General features: G+C 40.2%; 1 protein-coding gene across 1 annotated transcript in view; it reads left to right on the forward strand.

Moving 5' to 3' along the window:
- Window positions 1-1,331: 1,331 nt before the first annotated feature.
- Window positions 1,332-21,489, forward strand: part of LOC139186160 (ATP-binding cassette sub-family C member 4-like) — a 44,225-nt gene continuing 24,067 nt past the window's right edge. Inside the window, exons 1-4 of the mRNA XM_070799965.1 lie at window positions 1,332-1,491; window positions 7,246-7,346; window positions 9,702-9,893; window positions 10,845-10,988. Coding sequence (XP_070656066.1) covers window positions 1,332-1,491; window positions 7,246-7,346; window positions 9,702-9,893; window positions 10,845-10,988 — 597 coding nt within the window. The remainder of the gene's footprint in view (window positions 1,492-7,245; window positions 7,347-9,701; window positions 9,894-10,844; window positions 10,989-21,489) is intronic.

A 21,489-nucleotide genomic window follows, 5' to 3' on the forward strand; every position in this document is an offset into this window, starting at 1 on the left:
ACCACAGAGCCCAGGAGGCAGTGGTTTCCTCGCATCCAACCTCCCCTGACTTTCTCTGTCATTTGTCTGTCTTTGCTCCCCCAGCTCAGAGCCTGGTGTTTTCCCACTTAGCATCTTCTCTCCGGGGACTCTGGACCATCCGGGCGTACAAAGCTGAACAGAAGTTTCAGGAGCTGTTTGATGCACACCAGGATTTTCATTCAGGTCTGTAAGTTTCTGAAGATGATTTCTAAGGATGGGATGAACTCCCTTCTGAGGCCTGACCTCTGTCTCAGGTGGCCTGGCTGGCCAGTGCCTCTCTGTATGTCAGCCCCTGTCTCCCTCTGCACACCTGCCTTCCCCACCCCTTCCTCTCAGCATCTCCTCTGTGTTCCCCTGTTCCCCTCTTCCCCCCTCACAGCCCTGCTTTTCTCCCCTGACTGGCCTGCATTGTCCTCCATCACTGTGTCCTGTGGATGTCTGTCTCTTTAAGGCAGGAGTCAGTAAACTTTTCTTTTTTCCAAAGGTCCAGATAGAAAATATTTTAGGCTTTGTGTGCTGTCTCTATTGTAACCACTCATCTTTGCCATTGTAGCACAAAGACAGACAAAAAGCATACATTAGTCAATGGCTGTATTCCAATAAAACTTTATTTTCAGAACCAGGTGGTAGCTGTTCTTCCCCCTCAGGGTGTGCTTTGCCAAGTCTTTTGAGAGCAGACATTGAGGGTAGCAGAAGTATTGAGGAAAATAAGTTCCTGATTTGCTACCCATTTGATTATGCTTTGTATCAATGAAATTTGTTTGTTTTCCATCTAGGTATAAAATTCAGAATTTCTTCTAAGTCTATAAAATCCTTGCCAAACTTTCCAATCATTAATGTATTTTGAAGATAACATGCCATTTGAAAGTCACATACAGATCCTGTTAACTGATGGTCATGTGGACACTGGTTCCTAAGAATAACCACCTCAGGCCTTGTAGTGAGGGCATAAGGTGCTGGAAACGGTGTGAGCTGTGCTCTCTGCTATCAGAGCTGGGAACAGCTGACCCTTTGAGAGGAGGATCTTCATGTTGAGGCCCAGAACTGCAGGGAACACACCAATGAGATGTTTTTCCATCTTCTTTCTTATCATGGTATTTCTCTTGATAACCTGTGGGTTGAACTTCTCAAAACATGCTTACTGGACTGATTCCTTTGTGTCCCATATGTTGTTTTGTGTTGAACCTAGTTTTCTGAAATCTTCAGGTTACTTTGAAGTTACAGGTGTGTAACTTTGCTGTCCTACCCCTTGTGTAAAATCTTCTGTAGCTCAACTGAGAAAATGCTCTCCTTCATGAGAAGCAGCTAACATGTTTTTTTCTGTTTATATATTGCACTTATTATGGTTCACAAATGCAGAGGCTTGGTTCCTGCTTTTGACGACGTCCCGATGGCTCGCTGTGTATCTGGATGTCATCTGTGCCATCTTTGTCACTGTTGTTGCCTTTGGGGCCCTGATTCTGGTAGAATGTAAGTACACATGTGAATATTTGTGGTATGTTTACATTTGATAGCTTTGTTTGTAGTTATTAAACTGTTGTCATCTTGTCTAATATATACTCTTTGATTCTAATGAGTTGTATTAAAGTGTCTGCAGCATGTGACTCCGCAGGGTGTCCATGTGAAGTCATTTATGTCTTGATGAGAACTTTTATCTTTTTTTTTTACTTTTACTTATTTATTTACAGTAAGCCCTTGTTGGGATAATTTTTAAAAAATTTTTTTGATTGGCATATGGTTGATTTATGATGTTGTGTTGGCTTTGGGTGTATAGCCAAGTGAATCTGTTATACATATATTCACGTTTTAAAAAATTCTTTTTCCACACCCCACGAACATTGGGGTGCCTGTATTCTTTTTAGTAATTTGCACTTGATTAATAATTCAAATGAATAGTCCTTTAGAAAAGAATTTCTGGTTTTGACTTTTGGAATCTTTAGGAGCAAAGACCAGGTATGACATGCCTGCTGCAGCAGACCTGTGGTGCCTTGGGCCCCTGCTTTGGCTCACTCAGGCCATTCTTTAATTTTTATTTTAAGTTTTATTGGGGTATAGTTCATTTACACTGTTGTCTTAGTTTCCAAAGTACAGCAAAGTCAATCTTCTATACACATACATATATCCACTCTTTTTTAGATTACTTTCCCATATAGATCATTACAAAGTTCTCTGTACTTTACAGTAGTTTCTTATTAGTTATCTTTTGAATATTTTATATATAGTAGTATGTATGTGTCAGTCCCAGTCTTCCAATTTATCCCTCCCCTCCCTTATCCCCTGGTAAACATAAGTTTATTTTCTACACCTGTTACTCTACTTCTGTTTTGTAGATACGTTCATTTGTAGCCTTTTGTTATAATCTATATGTAAGCAATATCATATTCTATTTTTCTCAGACTTATTTCACTCAGTATGCAAATCTCTAGGTCCACCCATGGTGCTGCAAATGGCATTATTTTGCCCTTTTTTTATGGCTGAGTAACATTCCATTGTATATGTGGTACCGCATCTTCCTTGTCCATTGATCTGTTGACAGGCATTTAGGTTTCTTCCATGTCCTGGCTGTTGTAAATAGTCCTGCAGTGAAGACTAGGGTGCATGTATCCTTATAAATTATGGTTTTCTCTGGATATAGGCCCTGGAGTGAGATTGCTGGATCTTAGTAGTGAGAGAGTCAATTCCTAGGCATATTGATAAGTCCAGGGGTCCCCAAGGAGAGAGGGGTCTGGAATTCTCAATGAGGAAGAAAGGACAAACTTTTTTTGTCCTTCTACATTCCTTAGGATTATATAACAATAATGTATGCTGCTTGAGGACAGTCTCTGGAAAAAACCTTCTGGCTAATCCTGTTATCTTAAGGTACAAATTATGGGAGTAAGTCTATTGAGGTCTTTACAACCTCCAGACATTCTTTTGATTCACTGTAATAACTAATTAGAAAGTATATAACTCCATGGCTAACATTAGCAAGGGGGTACTCTTTCTGTCCCCTTCTGATGCCTATGTCAGAAGCTTTCTCTATCTCCTTTATACTTTAATAAAACTTTATTACACAAAAGCTCTGAGTGATCAAGCCTCATCTCTGGCCCTGGATTGAATTCTTCTCCTCTGGAGGCTAAGAATCCTGGCATCTTTTTGTGTGTCTATTTTTAGTTTTTAAAATAACCTCCATATTGTTCTCCATAGTGGCTGTACCAGTTTACATGGAGGGTTCCCTTTTCTCCACATCCTCTTCAGTACTTATTGTTTGTAGACTTTTTGATGATGGTCATTCTGACTGGTGTGAGGTGAAACCTCACTGTAGTTTTTTGCTAAAAAAAAAAAAAAATTACTGTAGTTTTGATATTCATTTCTCTAATAATGAGATGTTGACCATCTTTTCATGTGCTTTTTGGCCATCTGTATGTCCTATTTGGAGAATGTCTGTTTTAATCTTCTGCCCATTTTTTGATTGGGCTGTTTACTTATTTATTTTTGGTATTGAACTGCATGAACTGTTTGTATATTTTTGAGAGTAATCCCTTATCAGTCACTTCATTTGCAAATATTTCCCCCCATTCTGCAGGTTGTCTTTGTTTTGTTTTGTTTTGTTTTTTTCTGTGTAAAAGTTTTTAAGCTTAATTGAGTCCCATTTGTTTGTGTTTTATTTATTTTCATTACTCTAGGAGGTGGGTTAAAAAGCTTACTGCAATTTATGTCAGGGAGAGTTCTCCCTATGTTTTAATCTAAGAGTTTTCTAGTGTCTGGTCTTACATTTAGGTCTGTAATCTATTTGAGTTTACTTTTGTTTATGGTCTTAAGGAGTGTTCTGATTTTATTCTTTTAGATGTAGCTCTCCAGTTTTCCCAGCACCAATTATTAAAGAAACTGTCTTTCTCCATTGTATATCCTTGCTTCCTTTCTCATAGGTGACACAGGTACATGGGTTTATCTCTGGACTTTTGTCCTGTTCCATTGATCTATATTTCTGTTTTTGGTGCCAGTAGCATACTGTTTCAATTACTGTAGCTTTGTGGTATAGTCTGATGACAGGGGACATGATTCCTCCTTGCTCCATTTTTCTTCTTTGTTTTTCTCGAGATTACATTGGCTATTCATGGTATTTTGTATTTCCATACAAAATGTAGATATTTTTGTCCTAATTCTGTGAAGAATGCCATTGGTAATTTGATAGGGATTGCACTGAATCTGTAGATTGCTTTTGGGTAGTTTGCTTCTTTGTTTATAGTAGGTTTTCATTGAGATCTTTTATCTTTTTATCTTTCTTTGAATGGGTTGAGATCTACATAACTGTAGCAAGATGGCCTCTGAACATCCTAGGTAGTGTCCTATAGCTGGATGGAGAGAACCAGGTTTACTCTTAAGTTTTTTGTACAGATTAGGTTTTAGGTTTTAGCTTTTGGGCTACGTGGAATCCTTGATTGTAGGGGTCTGAGAAAGATTCTCTATAGCAAAAACAGTATCCTCGCTGCTGTGTGGGTCCCAGATGAGCAGTTGTTGGAATGTGTGGCATGAATTCACCATCCCTCACTATTCCATAGAAATAGCCCTGAATTACAGTCTTTAATAATGGAAAAATGAGAGTAATATTTTAGATTTAAAAGCACTGGCTCTTAGAATCCATTGCCTTGTTTTTGTGATTTCAACTGCAGCTACATTGGATGTAGAAAGTGAAATTACATAATGGTAATTGTAGCATAAGGACAAAAATCTGAACAATGGCATCCTCAACTGTTTTATACTGTCAAGTGTATCTCACTCCAGGTGGGATTAAATGATAAAGGACAAAAATGGTAAGGACCTAAGAGAAGCAGAAGAGATTAGGAAGAGGTGGCAAGAATACACAGAAAAACTGTACCAGAAAGATCTTAGTGACCTGGATAACCACGATGGTGTGGTCACTCATCTTGAGCCAGACATCCTGGATTGTGAAGTCAAGTGGAACTTAGGAAGCATCACTACGAACAAAGTTAGTGGAGGTAATGGAATTCCAGCTTAGCTATTTCAAATCCTAAAAGATGATGCTGTTCATATAATATGCCAGAAAATTTGCAAAACTCAGCAGTGGCCACAAGACTGAAAGTTGTTTTCATTCCAATCCCAAAGAAAGACAATGCTAAAGAATGTTCAAACTATCATACAATTGCGCTCATTTTACATGCTAATAAAGTTATACTCAAAATCCTTCAAATAAGATTTCAACAGTATGTGAACTGGGAACTTCCAACTATAAAAGCTGGGTTTAGAAAAGGCAGAGGAACCAGAGATCAAATTGCCAACATTCATTGAATCATAGAGAAAGCAAGGGGATTCAAGAGAAAACATCTCCTTAATTGACTATGTTGAAAGGTTTTGACTCTGTGGATCACAACAAACTGTGGAAAATTCTGAAAGAGATAGGAATACCAGACCATCTTACCTGTCTCCTGAGAACCTGAAAGCATGTAAAGAAGAAACATAACTAGACATAGAACAATGAACTGATTCAAAACTGGGAAAGGAGTATGACAAAGCTATATGTTATCACTATGTTTATTTAACGTATGTGCAAAATACATCATGCAAAATGCCAGGCTGGATGAAGCGTAAGCTGGAATCAAGATTGCTGGGAGAAATATCAATAACCTCAGATATGCAGATGAAACCATTCTAATGGCAGAAAGTGAAGAGAAACTGAAGAGCCTCTTGATGAAAGTGAAAAAGCAGAGTGAAAAAGCTGGCTTAAAACTCAGCATTCAAAGATCTAAGATCATGGCATCCAGTCCCATCACTTCATGGCAAATAGATGGGAAAAAATTGAAAGCAGTGACAGATTTTATTTTCTTGGGTTCCAAAAATCACTGCAAACTGTGACTGCAACCATGAATGAAAAGACATTTGCTTCTTGGAAGGAAAGCTATGACAAATCTATACAGAATATTAAAAAGCAGAGACATCACTTTGCCAACAAATGTCCATATAGTGTAAGCTATGTTTTTTCCAGTAGTCATGTAAGAGCTGTCAGTGGATGTAAAATTTGGGCCATTAAGAAGGCTGAGGGCTGAAGAATTGAATGCTTTCAAGTTGTAGTGTTGGAGAAGACTCTTGAGAGTCCCTTGGTCAGCAAGGAGATCAAATCATTAAATCTTAAAGGAAATCAACCCTGAACATTCACTGGAAAGACTGATGCTGAACCTGAAGCTCCAATAATTTTGCCACCTAACTCGAAGAGCTGATTCATTATAAAAGACCCTGGTACTGGGAAAGATTGAAGGCAGGAGGAGAAGGAAGTGACAGAGGATGAGACGGTTAGATAGCATCACGAACTCAATGGACATGAATTTGAGCAAACTCTGGGAGATAACAAAGGACAGGGAAGCCTATAGTGCTAGAGTCTATGATGTCACCAGAGTCAGACATGACTTAGTGACTTAACAACAACAACAACTTTGTTAGTTCTTTCTAAATTCATATTTTAAAAAAATTAACTTAATTATTTGGCTGCATTGGGTCTTAGCTGGGGCATGTGGGACCTTCAGTCTTAGTTATAATAGGCAAGACTTTAGTTGCAGTATGTGAACTCTTAGTTGTGGCATGTGGAGTCTAGTTGCCTGACCAGGGATTGAACCCGAGCCCCCTGCATTGGAAGTTTGGAGTCTTAGCTATTGGACCACCAGGGAAGTCCCTCATAGTGATTTTTTTTGTTTGTTTGTTTTTAATGTATTGTTGTCTCATACAACAGAAGTAATATTATGAATGATACTATCATTACATGCAAATGATTTAAATATTATAAAGGAGTCTTCTCACTACTATATAATAAAATAGATAACTAAAAAGGACCTACTGTATAGCACAGGGGATTCTATTTAATACTCTGTAATGTCTGGATGGCATCACTGACTCAATGGACGTGAGTCTCAGTGAACTCCGGGAGTTGGTGATGGACAGGGAGGCCTGGCGTGCTGCGATTCATGGGGTCGCAAAGAGTCGGACACGACTGAGCAACTGATCTGATCTGATCTGATTGGCATATATGGGAAAATAATTTAAAAAGAGCAGATTATATGTATATATCTGGCTAATTCACTTTACTGTACACCTGAAACTAACACAACTTTGTAAATCAACTATACTCCAGTAAAAATCATAAAAATAAAGGAGTCGTCTTTGTAAAGTGAAGAGAAGGAGCTGTGTGAGGGGTTGAGAAGTAGACTAATTTTATTCCTCTTCTTCCTCATTTAGCCTTGGATCTCGGGCAGGTTGGCCTGGTCCTGTCTCTCTCTCTCGTACTCACGGGGATGTTCCAGTGGTGCGTCAGACAAAGTGCTGAAGTTGAGAACATGGTGATGTTTATTTTTCTGTTCTTAGCCTTTTCAGGTCTCCTTACTGTTATATGGAATAAAAGCAATTCTTACATAAAATAATAAAGCTTTTTTTTTCTTTTTCACATTATCTTACAAAGTTTTTTTATGTTCTCCTCCATTTGTTTAAGGGCTTCCCTTGTGGCTCAGATGGTGAAAAATCTGGCTGCAATGCAGGAGCCGCAAGAGAGAAAGATTTTATCCCTGGGTTGGAAAGATCCCCTGGAGAAGGGAATGGCTACCCACTTCAGTATTCTTGCCTGGAGAATCACCGTGGACAGAGAAGTCTGGCAGGCTACAGTCCATAAGGTTGCAAAGAGCAGAACACGACTGACTGACTTTCACTTTCACTTTCCATCTGCTTAAAGTTAATAAATATATATGTATATTTTCCCACATATGATGTCATGTCAGAGGGTTTTATATTCATCACAAACTGTCTTCAAATACAATAAATGTCTCTGTAGGAGAGAGGTTCTGAAATTCTGGACACAAGCTCATTTCTTAGCAGCTAGTTTATCTTTGCTTCTTAGAGGGTAATTCCTTATTTTTGGCAAAAGAAAAGAATCCAGTATTTTAAAGTTTATTTAATTAATATCTTCCTCCACCCCTCCCCTCCATTTTGTCACTTATTCGTGTGTGTATTGAGCACCTGAATTTGCTGGCAGTCCTTCTCTCTGGTAGGATAGGCTCTCTCCCAAAATGTGCTCTCAAAGGTATGGAGTTATGGTTGTTTAAGCCTTTGACTGTGTGGCTCACAATAAACTGTGGAAAATTCTTCAAGAGATGGGAATACCAGACCACATGACCTGCCTCTTGAGAAACCTATATGCAGGTCAGGAAGCAACAGTTAGAACTGGACATGGAACAACAGACTGATTCCAAATAGAAAAGGAATACATCAAGGCTGTATATTGTCACCCTGCTTGTTTAACTTATATGCAAAGTACATTATGAGAAACGCTGGACTGGAAGAAACACAAGCTGGAATCAAGATTGCCGGGAGAAATATCAATAACCTCAGATATTGCAGATGACACCACCCTTATGGCAGAAAGTGAAGAGGAACTAAAAAACCTCTTGGTGAAAGGAAAAGAGGTTAGTGAAAAAGTTGGCTTAAAGCTCAACATTCAGAAAACGAAGATCATGGCATCTGGTCCCATCACTTCATGGCAAATAGATGGGGAAACAGTGGAAACTGTCCGACTTTATTTTTTTGGGCTCCAAAATCACTGCAGATGGTGATTGCAGCCATGAAATTAAAAGATGCTTACTCCTTGGAAGGAAAGTTATGACCAACCTAGATAGCATATTAAAAAGCAGAGGCATTACTTTGCCAACAAAAGTCCATCTAGTCAAGGCTATGGTTTCTCCAGTGGTCGTGTATGGATGTGAGATTTGGACTGTGAAGAAAGCTGAGCACTAAAGAATTGATGCTTTTGAAGTGTGGTGTTGGAGAAGACTCTTGAGAGTCCCTTGGACTGCAAGGAGATCCAACCAGTCCATCCTAAAGGAGATCAGTCCTGGGTGTTCTTTGGAAGGACTGATGCTAAAGCTGAAACTCCAATACTTTGGCCACCTCATGCGAAGAATTGACTCATTGGAAAAGACTCTGATGCTGGGAGGGATTGGGGGCAAGAAGAGAAGGAGACGACAGAGGATGAAATGGCTGGATGGCATCACCGACTCGATGGACACGAGTTTGGGTGAACTCCAGGAGTTGGTGATGGACAGGGAGGCCTGGCATGCTGCAATCCATGGAGTCACAAAGAGTCAGAAACGACTGAGCAACTGAACTGAACTGAAGAGGCCTTAGTCAATAAGTAAATTATACACTTTTGAATATTTGTACCTTCTCTTAAAGGGAGAAAAACAATAAAAATGAAGTTTCTCTATTTATTTCTTCTAACAGAGTAGAAAGTGACTAATTATTAAAATGATGTTTGATGACTGTCCAGTTCTGGACATCTGTAACACGTGGCCCTTCTGTAGCCACACATACTGATTGATGTCCATAAGTGTTCTTTTTTTTTCAAAAAAAAATTTTTTTTTAATTTTGATGTGAAAGGTGGATCAATAAAATCTTACTATTCATTTCTCTAATTTTTTTAGCTTTTATATAAAATTGAAGGAAGTAGTCATGTGTAAAAGTTTTGCAGATGATGAGCAAGTTTGCAAATCATCCAAACTCATCAGACTCCTACTTCTGTCCTTTGCGGATGTTGAGACCTGAGATATTCTGAACCATAGAAAAGCAGGAGGTTTCATTTACAGTCTCTGAACACCCATAAACTGGATCCTCTGATACTAACTCATGTGATGTCATATGTCTTTCAGATGACGTCAGTAGAAAGAGTGATTGAATATACAGACCTTGAGAAAGAAGCACCCTGGGAACTTGAGTATCGTCCTCCACCATTCTGGCCCACCAACGGAAGGATTTCCCTTTTCAGTGTGAACTTCAGATATAACTTGGACAGTCCTCTGATATTGAGGAACCTGGAAACATCCATTTACTCAAGAGAAAAGGTTAGTTTAATCCATTTGCCTCTTTAAATCCAGCTAAAGATTTAGCACCACATCTGTTCTTGGCTTCCTTATCACTATGTCACAGGGATTGTTTGCTCCTAATGGATGCAGATTAGATCAGTGACATTGTAGGTGAATCTTTCTTGGAAACTGACCATGGGAAGGGTATACCAGCAATTTTCCCCCTGTGTTGTGAGCTCCCTCATGGTGGTTGATGGGCTCTGGGATCTGGGGTTCCATCTTAACCTGACTCAGGACACTATATGTGACACCTGATTATTCATACAAAGTCTGGGATGTCAGCCTTGTCTTCCTGAACTTAACTCCAATCTCATTCCTTTCCATCTTTCCTTGTTTGTATTTCTGAGATCTCCTCCTCCTCCCATGGTGCCCTCTGGTTGCAGCCTCCTTCCCTGTCCTTTAGCCCTTCCTGTAGCCTTGTCCTCCACTCACCCACACTGAGCTGCCAGCCCCCTGCCCCCTCTGCCGCCCCCACAGACTGCTTCTTTCTTAGCCCAGATCTGATCCTTACTGGGCTGTGTGAGCTGCTGCTGGAACCATAGCATAGCCTCAAGTCCACTCCCGCAGGGGCCGTGAGGTGACCTTGTGTCCATCAGAGAAGAGCTTCAATAATGACCCAGTCAGGAGTGAGGAACCAGGACTTCAGATAGAGGTAGGGTCTAGAGACTGGCTCAAAGTCAAAAGCAAGTTGAAGGGAGCAGAGAAGATCCATGTGAAAGATGGCAGAGAGGCTTGTGACCTGGACCTGTCAGCATCCATGTCTGCTGGTGATGTTCCTTCCGCACTCAGCTTGAAGCCCTCACCTGGGACTAGGACAGAGTCGAAGAAGACACTAAACCAGAACAGACAAGGTGTTAGGAAGCTCTTCCCCACCTCCCTCTGCAGCCGGTATGTCTGACATACTCACACCTGCACTCGGATTGTGTGTAGGTTCTCCCAAAGCTCCACATCCTCCCTGTTCCCAGTGCACATGCTCGTCCTCTACCTCAGAGACCCAGGCCCTCCATCATCTGGATGGTGAAAATCTCATTTTCTCAGTCAACTCGAATGCATCTTCGAGACCCTCAGTTTAATGTACCCTTAATATACCCTTATATATACTAATATATATTATATATGTTTAATATGCATACTTAACATAATATATACTTAATGTACTAACATATATTTAATATACTGATATACATATCAGTGTGTATATATATATATATATATATATATATATATATACACACATATACTTTTAGTATTAGTGTATATATATACTTTTATACACACACACACTAATATACCCTTAGTGTCTTTTATATTCTTTTAAGGTAACATTTATGGTACACCTATGTTCATAGCAGCCAAAAGTTGGAAGGAACTAAATCCTTATAATGAAGTATTATTCAGCCTTAAAAAGGAAGAAAATTCTGACCTATGGATAAACCTGATGACATCTTGCTAAATGAAATAAGCCAGACACAAAAGAAATGAATACTCTCATTCCATTTATGTGAGATTCCTAGAGTAGTCAAATCCAAGAAGACAGGAAGAAGGATGGTGGTTTCCAGGGACTGGGGGAGGGGAAATGGGGAGTTGTTTTTAATGGGTAAGAATTTCAGTTTTACGAAGCAAAAAAAAAAAAAAAAAAAAAAACTCAAGCTTTGTTGCACAGCAATGTGAATGTACTGAACACCAAACTATCCACTTAAAAATGGTTAAATGGTTAAATTTTATGTTATGTGAATTTCATCATAATTAAAAGATAGCACCTGTGGCATGCTTTGTAATTTGGGATCTGCATCTCATAGTACTTTGAAGCTTTTTATAATCAGGGAGCATCTTGTTTTCGTTTTTGTTCCCAGAAAGTAGCATTTTGCAAGGCACAGAGAGGGTGCTGAGGGACTGCTGGTTGTGAGGGTGAGTGACTTACACAGGTGTGAGCAAGCAGGAACCAGCACACACACATGACAACTCCGTAAATAACTGAAAGAACTGCTCTTTAAAATGCTTACTGTGCCAGACCCATCTAATGGCTATAGCTGTAATTTAATGAATGAAACCCTTGTAACATGAAAGAATATTCAATGTAATGCCCGAATGCTACCCAGGGAGCAGCTTCAGTTAGTTACAGGGCAAAAGCTCCCTCCTAATTATTTCCAGTTTTAGTGTAGGTCAGAAAAAATGTGAACTGTTGTGTCAGGAAAATATTAACCACAGCTCTTGATATAATCTTTTCTCTGAGAGCACTGTAGGTGGTGTTTACTTACTCTTAGACAATGTGTCTATCAGATTTTCTGTTGTAAATGTAATTCTGTTAACCTGCACTTGTCTTAAATTTTCCCCAAAGCCATAAAATATGACTTATCTAAAATACTCTGTAGTACAACTTAGGAATATAACAGATTCTTATACTTCCTTCTAAAAGCTGAAAATCATGGGATTGAGATTCTGAAATGTTTGAGGGAAAATTGAATTTGAAAACTGAATTAATAACTGCAGTAACTTGATTTTTGATCTGTGCCTTGGTCCACTCAGTATCACTGTTAGTTTCATTTCTGTGTTTGGAGATGATACCTGGGCAGTGTGTTCATGAATTGATTTCACTCTACCTGTCTACCTCCCAGGTTCCCTCTCCTGCTCACCTGTCCCAGCCCTCATCACTCCAGGACAGCCTTTTGGTGTTGGATTTGATTGAGAGAGGCTGTTGTGGAGTGGGGGAGAGGGGTGTGGTGGGCAGGGGACATGGGAGTGAGCCAGCCCAGCAGAAGTGGGGTTTTATTCTCTTTCCTGTATTTCCTCTTCTGTCCTGATTTCTGGAAGTTAGAGTCAATAGGAAAGTATAGTAGGTACTATTCAAGATTGCCGGGAGAAATATCAATAACCTCAGATATGCAGATGACACCACCGTTATGGCAGAAAGTGAAGAGGAACTAAAAAACCTCTTGATGAAAGGGAAAGAGGACAGTGAAAAAGTTGGCTTAAAGCTCAACATTCAGAAAACGAAGATCATGGCATGTGGTCCCATTACTTCATGGGAAATAGATGGGGAAACAGTGAAAAGAGTGTCAGACTTTATTTTTTTGTGCTCAAAAATCACTGCAGATGGTGACTGCAGCCATGAAATTAAAAGACGCTTACTCCTTGAAAGGAAAGTTATGACCAACCTAGATAGCATATTCAAAAGCAGAGATATTGTTACCATCTTTCTAAATTCCATATATGTGCATTGGGGCTGGTGCCCTGGAACGACACAGAGGAATGGTACCTGGAGCGGGGAGGGAGGGGGGTTCAGGATGGGGAACACGTGTATACCTGTGGCAGATTCATGTTGATATATGGCAAAACCAATACAATATTGTAAAGTTAAAAAATAAAATTAAATTTAAAAAAAAAAAAGCAGAGATATTGCTTTGCCAACAAAGATCCATCTAGTCAAGGTTATGGTTTTTCCAGTGGTCATGTATGGATGCAAGAGTTGGACTGTGAAGAAAGTTGAGTGCTAAACAATTGATGCTTTTGAACTGTGGTATTGGAGAAGACTCTTGAGAGTCCCTTGGACTGAAAGGAGATCCAACCAGTCCATCCTAAAGTAAATCAGTCCTGGGTGTTCTTTGGAAGGACTGATGCTAAAGCTGAAACTTGAATACTTTGGGCACCTCATGCGAAGAGTTGACTCACTGGAAAAGACTCTGATGCTGGGAGACATTGGGGGCAGGAGGCAAAGGAGACGACAGAGGATGAGATGGCTGGATGGCATCACTGACTCAATGGACATGAGTTTGAGTGAACTCTGGGAGTTGGTGACAGACGTCAGGGAAGCCTGAGGTGCTGTGATTCACGGAGTCACAAAAAGTCAGACATGACTGAGTGACTGAACTGAACTGATGCAGGATTTTAATTCACAGAAGAAATATAAAGTAAAAATTAGGAACTAGGACTCCCCTGGTGGTGCAGTGGATAAGAATTTGCCTGCCAGTGCAGGGGACACTGGTTCAGTCCCTGGTCTGAGAAGATTCCACATGCTGCAAAGCAACTAAGCCCTGCACCACAACTACTGAGCCATGTGCCACAACTACTGAAGTCTTTGCTCAGCATCAGTAGAAGCCCCCTCAGTGAGAACCCCGTGCACTGCAACAGGGAGTAGCCCCTACTCATCACAGCTAGAGACAGCTCTTCCAAGGCAATCAGGACCCAGAACAGCCAAACATAAAAGCCAACATGAGGTAAATAGGACCCTAGACTTCCTGGTTAGAGTTTGAAAACAGGCTACATTTTTCATTTAGATGATTTTGTGGTTGATTTGATCATTTTAGAGAATCCTAGGCAATAGAGTATTTTGCAGCTCTCGAGGTAGATTGATTTTGCTTTGTTTTTGCTCACAGCTATTATTTGGATGATACATTTTTACAGACGCTTAGTAGACCATGCTATAATGTGCAAAAGTATTAGTTTCTTACATTCCTCCTTTTATACATAATATTTTCTTAAAAGCCACTCTCCTTACTCCCAGATTGTCCCCCTTCCCCTGCTGGCTTCCTAATTCCTTGTGACTCATACTGTGGTGCCAGAGGCAGCAGCACCTACATCTCCTGGAGCTTCTTAGAAATGCAGAGTCTCAGGATCACCCAGACCTCTTGACTCAGCATTACAGCTGAACATAACCTCCTGCTTTGCCTCCCATGGGCAGTTTTTGATGAGTGATAACCTGTGATTCCCAAGAAGTGTGCTTTGACAGTTGGAAATTGAACTCAAGAATTCCCAATTCTCTGTTGTGACTGAGCAGGAGGCTCTAGAATATTCTGTGCCACTAGATTTCCTTACCTTTATGCTCTATAAATTGCACTTTTACATTACAATCTAATTCTGTGTGATTCCACTGCATTATTTGTGTCTTTCCAGTGGAGTCTGTCTTCCATCACAGGCATTTTTCATTCTGCTGTCCCGCCTTCCCCACACCAGCCTCCTACAGGGACCGGAGGGATTTCCCACAGGCTCAGCCCTGTCTGGACCTCGAGTCAGAGACAGCCCAGTGCAGCAGTGTATGTGTGGCTGTTTCACCACCTGATGGGATAAAAAAATGAGTCTTGCTGCCCCAAGCAGGGCATGAGGTCTGTTTGATCTGTTCCCCAGGCATCATGTGTACCACTAAGCTGCAGGTTTCTCTCAATCTGGCTGTGGATGCCAGTTCTTTCTGCTGACAGCTGGTCCACCTGACTTCAGGTACCCTCTTTGCTCCTGTTCACCACATATGCACTTGTGTCCACGTCATGCTTTAAGTCTCTGACTGTAAGTTCTCTATGGTAGGCCTGTTTTTTTTAACTGCAACTACACCTCTCCCCACTCTCTGTGTTCTAGCTACGAGGGACATGATAAGGTGTCAGGCCATCCAGGTGATAAAAAGTCCCATCAGCAGATGGAAAAGAGGCCAAAAGATGTGGATTTGAGTCCCATACTGCTATTTATGGGCTCTGATATTTCAGACAGACTAAGTCATCTAAGCCTCAATCTTTTCTTGTGCAAAATGGAAGTGATAGGATGTAACCTGTAGGGTTGATGTACAACTTAAACAACATAAGACATATAAAGCACCCAGAGTAAATGCTTGGACAAAATGATCATCATTTTCATAGGGTGTAAAATGACCATAACCACCTACATTGCAGAAAGTGTTGTCTGTCCCATGAAAATGAGCTGTTGGCCATTTGAAATTGTATTTATGGCTATAGGATCCATCTGCTGTGTCTGTCTCTGTCTGATTTATCTTATACCTAAATAATATGGTAATAGATTTTCCATAAATTTCTCTGGCCTGAGTTAAAAATCTCATCTCGCAGTGGAAGTTTCTTTGTCTCAGGACACCACAGGTAATAAAAATAAGAAAAAATCAAATCCAATACAGATCCTAATGTCAATGTATACAGTCTAGTTGAAGAAACAAGAAAATGGCTATATTAACTTTGTAAGCTAGAAGGAGGTCACGATTTTTATAGACATTTATATAAAATTACATAACATCAGCTAGAGTTGGAACAAGCCCACATGAGGGGACAGTGAGAGCATTTTCAAGGAGTTAGACATGTGAGACAGACTTAGTGATGTGTGGTTAGGGTTTCAGCAGGCGGAAATGCATGTAAGAGGCATTCTGGGAGGTGAGACCAAGATAAGCAAAAGCATGATGCTGTGATCCAGTGAGTGAAGACCTAGACATCTGCAAAGCATTCAGGAAAATGAACTACCAAGTGTATAACACACGTTTTTGCATTCAACCCTCACAATTACCTAGTGATGCCAAGGAAGCTGACTCATGTACATGAAGTATGAGAGGACAGTTTTGTAGAAGAGACATCCTAGGGTGTAGTGTTGGATGCTGAGCTGGCATTTGAGAGTTTAATCTGAGAAGTGAGAGCACATTGACCAGAGGGGGCAGGTGCAGGGGGCGGGGAGGCAGGAGCTGTTTTCCCTCCAGTAAGACATCGTGGGAAAGTGATGCCACTTTTTGGAATCAAACTGATGTCAATTAAAACAAAGCTCTAACACCTGGATTTGTGAATGTGCAGGGAAATGGGTGGGAGTAAAAAATGGTATCATACTTCTGGAGGGTAGGTTAGCAGCTTAACAGCTTCCTCTGAAAATGTTCATACTTTGTTGTTGCTGTTCAGTCACCTAGTTGTGTCCGACTCTTCACAACCCCATGGACTGACACACACCAGGTTTCTCTGTCTCTCACCATCTCCTGGAATTTGCCCAAGTTCATGCTCATTGTATCAGTGATGCCATCCAGCCATCTCATCCTCTGTTGTCCCCTTCCCCTCCTGCCTTCAGTCTTTCCCAGCATCAGGTCTTTTCTAATGAGTTGGTTCTTTGTGTCAGGTAGCCAAAGTATTGGAGCTTTAGCATCAGTTCTTCCAATGACTATTCAGGACTGATTTCCTTTAAGATTGACTTGTTGTCCAAGGGGTTCATACTTGACTCTCAGCAGTTCCAAATCTGAGAATTTATGTGAAGGAAATGCTTAAGGTTGTTTGCAAAGATTTAGCTTCAGGGATATTTAACACAGAGTTATTTCTAGTAGCTAACCATTCGACACCACCTAAACATCCAGCAATAGAGGATTTGTTAAATAAATGATCACATGTACTATAATATTATGAAAGCATTATGAAATACTAAATGAAAACACATATAACAGTATGTTCATATTAATCCCATTTTGCTTAAATATGTGAACTGTGTCTTTAAGAACACATACAAAAAAATACAGAAACAACAAAAAGAACACATACAGCAACCTAGAAAGTAAAAATATAATTTTAAGAATTTTTTTTCAGAGTGCTGGGCTATAGCTAGTATTTATTTACTTTTTAAATTTATTTGCACTGATTATGATTAAGCAGTTTAATTTGTTTTTTAAACACTGTGAGCCTGGGAAAGAAGTAATGAGAATAATGTAGGGAAGATGGATGAAGGGGTTGTTTTCTGTGGGGCATTGGGTGTTGAATATGTTGAGTTTGATATGTGAAGAGACATCCAAAAGCAAGTGTCTAATAAGTTGTGTCATCATCAGAGACCAACCTGGTTGGAAAAACAGAAAGGGGCCATTGTAAAGCCAATAACAGAAGATTTTCTTTAAGAGTCTTTATAATTTTATTTATTTATTTATTTTTGGCTGTGCTGGGTCTTTGTTGCTGCTTGGGCTTTTCTCTAGTTGCCACATGTGAGCCTTTCATTGTGGTGTCTTCTCTTGTTAAGAGCATGGGCTATAGGGTGCAAGGTCTTCAATATTTGTGGCATGTTGGCTCAACAGTTGTGGTTCCCAGGTTCTAGAATGCAGGCTCAATAGTTGTGGTGCATGGACTTAGTTGTTTCACAGCATGTGGAATTCTCCTGGACTAGGGATTGAACCCATGTCTACTGCATTGGCAGGCAGATTCTTTATCACTGAGCCACCAGGGAAGTCCCCTAACTGTCTTTAGATTGAAGAATGTAAGGTTACTGATACTGGGCACACTCTCCATGGGCAATTGTTAAAACCCTTTCAGTTCAGTTGCTCAGTCGTGTCTGACTCTTTGCAACCCCATGAATCGCAGCACGCCAGGCCTCCCTGTCCATCACCAACTCCCGGAGTTCACTGAGACTCAAGTCCATTGAGTCAGTGATGCCATCCAGCCATCTCATCCTCTGTCGTCCCCTTTTCATCCTGCCCCTAATCCCTCCCAGCATCAGAGTCTTTTCCAATGAGTCAACTCTTCTTATGAGGTGGCCAAAGTACTGGAGTTTCAGCTTTAGCATCATTCCTTCCAAAGAAATCCCAGGGCTGATCTCCTTTAGAATAGACTGGTTGGATCTCCTTGCAGTCCAAGGGACTCTCAAGAGTCTTCTCCAACACCACAGTTCAAAAACATCAATTCTTCAGCACTCAGCCTTCTTCACAGTCCAACTCTCACATCCGTACATGACCACAGGAAAAACCATAACCTTGATTAGACGGACCTTTATTGGCAAAGTAATGTCTCTGCTTTTGAATATGCTATCTAGGTTGGTCATAATTTTCCTTCCAAGGAGTAAGCATCTCTTAATTTCATGGCTGCAGTCACCATCTACAATGATTTTGGACCCCCAAAAAATAAAGTCTGACACTGTTTCCACTGTTTCCCCATCTATTTCCCATAAACCCTTCGGTTACTCAGAAAAGACATTCAAACTATAGCTTTGAAGACTGAACTCTGGAATAATCAGAGTCAGGTTTTCTTTGAGTTGCTTTTTTTTCTTTCTGGGGGTTCTGGGGCCATGCAGCATGTGTGATCTGTGTTCCCTGACCAGGGATCAAATCCATGCCTCCTGCAGTGGAAGCACAGAATCTTAACCACTGGAATGAATGCCAGGAAGTCCCCTGGTTTTTTAGTTCTCTTCACTGGAGTTTGGAACTCACAGTCTTGTGGTCATGAGCAGTCCTCGGTGCCCCAACATATCTCAGTCTATTTACCTAAAGTGTACAGATGTTCCTGTTTGCACAGATGGGTCAGTTACAGTGGAGCTGGTAACATGGGAACATACACACATTCTCATAGATCAGTTCTCACCTGTGTCCTGATGTGTGTTGGTTTATGTATGAGAACACACAGAAATATAGGCACACCTGTTTAACTGTGCTTCACAGATAATACTTAAAAAAAAAAATGGACGTTTATGGCAATGCTGTGTCAGGCAAGTACAATCGAACCATTTTTCCTATAGCATTTCCTCACTTCATGTCTCTGTCACATTTTGATAATTTTTTCAATATTTCAAACAATTTCATTATTATTATATTTATTATTCTGATCTGTGATCGGTGGTTTGTAATGTTACCCTATAAATGCTCAGATGGTTAGCATTCTTTTAGCAATAAAGTATTGGAAATTAAGGTGTGTATTATTACCTTATATAATGCTTTTGTACCTCATTAGACTACAATATCGGAGAAGGCAACAGCAAGTCACTCCAGTACTCTTGCCTAGAAAATCCCATGGATGGAGGAGCCTGGTAGGCTGCAGTCCATGGGGTAGCTACGAGTTGGACGCGACTAAGCAACTTCACTTTCACTTTTCACTTTCACGCAATGGAGAAGGAAATGGCAACCCACTCCAGTGTTCTTGCCTAGAGAATCCCAGGGACAGCAGAGCCAGGTGGGCTGCTGTCTATGGGGTCAAACGGAGTCGGACATGACTGAAGTGACTTAGCAGCAGACTACAATATAGTATAAACATAACTTTTATTTGCATAGAGAAACAAAAAAATTCATATAACCTGCTTTATTTTGATATTCACATTGTTGAGGTGGTCTGGAGCCAAATACAAAATATCTTTGAGGCCTGCTTGTACACAGAACAGATGAGCCACATATATACACACTACAACCTGCCTGCATGCAGAGAATGGCACATCTAATATTATATGAATTAGAGTTTAGCATAAGATACAAAATGTCCTGAGAAGCCTGTATGCAGATCAAGAAGCAATAGTTAGAACTAGACATGGAACAATGTACTGATTCAAAATTGGGAAAGGAGTACTTCAAGGCTATATATTGTTACCCTGCTTATTCAACTTACATGCAGAGTACAGCATGCGAAATGCTGGGCTGGATGAAGCTCAAGCTGGAATCAAGATTACCAGGAGAAATATCAGTAACCTCAGATATGCAGATGATATCACCCGAATGGCAGAAAGCAAAGAGGAACTAAAGAACCTCTTGATAAAGGTGAAATAGGAGAGTGCAAAAAGCTGGCTTAAAGCTCAGCATGCAAAAGACTAAGATCATTGCCTCTGGTTTCATCGCTTCTTGGCAAATAGATGGGAAAACAATGGAAACAGTGATAGACTTTATTTTCTTATGCTCCAAATCACTGTGGACGATGACTGCAACTGTGAAATTAGAAGATGCTTGTTCCTTGGAAGGAAAGCTATGACAAACCTAGACAACAAATTAAAAACAGAGACATTATTTTGCCAACAGAGGTCCATCTAGTCAAAGCTATGCTTTTTCCAGTAGTCATGTATGGATGTAAGAGTTGGGCCATAAACAAGGGTGGGCACTGAAGAACTGATGCTTTTGAACTGTTGTGCTGGAAAAGGCTCTTGAGAGTTCCCTCAGACAGCAAGGGGATCAAATCAGTCAATCCTAAAGGAAATCAACCCTGAATAATCATTGGAAGAACTGATGCTGAAGCTGAAGCTCCAATACTTTGGCCACCTGATGTGAAGAGCCATTTCATTGGAAAAGACCCTGATGCTAGGAAAGATTGAAGGCAGGAAGAGAAGGGGATGGCAGAGAATAAGGTGACTGGGTGGCATCACCAATTCAATGGACATGAATTTGAGCAAGCTCCAGGAGATAGTGAAGGACAGGGAAACCTGGCATGCTGCAATCCATGGTGTCGCAAATAATCAGACATGACTGAGTGATTGAACAACAATAAAATGTCTTATAGTCATTGTATTACCTTTATAAGATAATAAAATTAGGTAAACCCACTTTTCTTATGTTTAATCTCTATAAAGATAAATTCATTTTGAAATGCCATGATTGATTTGACAGACTAAGATTTGAAACTTTAGAAGTATTCAAATCAGAAAACATGAAACAGTCCAAACATTCTGATTATGTTGCTCAGAAAGATTTAGTAGTTCTTTTTTTAAAGCCATGAGTTTTAAAACTTTATTGATTTACAAATGATCCAAGCATATCTTACACTATCATCAATTCCAAATTTTAAATAGAGATGAAATAATCTCTTAGAAAGCTTCCTTCAGGGAATTTGCATTTGGGCTTCCCCGGTGGCTCAGAAGGTAAAGAATCTGCCTGCAATGTAGGAGACCTGGGATCCATCCATGGGTCAGGAAGATCCCCTTGAGTAGGAAATGGCAACCCACTCCAGTACTCTTGCCTGGAGAATTCCATGGACAGAGGAGCCTGGTAGTCTACAGTCCAGGGGGTCGCAAAGAGTTGGACACAAGTGATTAATACTTTCTTTCACTTAAAAATTCATTGGTAAAAAAGGCCAGTTTCTGCATATATATTTGAATGCAGTTTTATTCCTCACCA

The sequence above is a fragment of the Bos indicus genome, chromosome 12 (genome assembly GCF_029378745.1).
Source record: "Bos indicus isolate NIAB-ARS_2022 breed Sahiwal x Tharparkar chromosome 12, NIAB-ARS_B.indTharparkar_mat_pri_1.0, whole genome shotgun sequence".
NCBI classification, from domain to species: Eukaryota; Metazoa; Chordata; class Mammalia; order Artiodactyla; family Bovidae; genus Bos; species Bos indicus.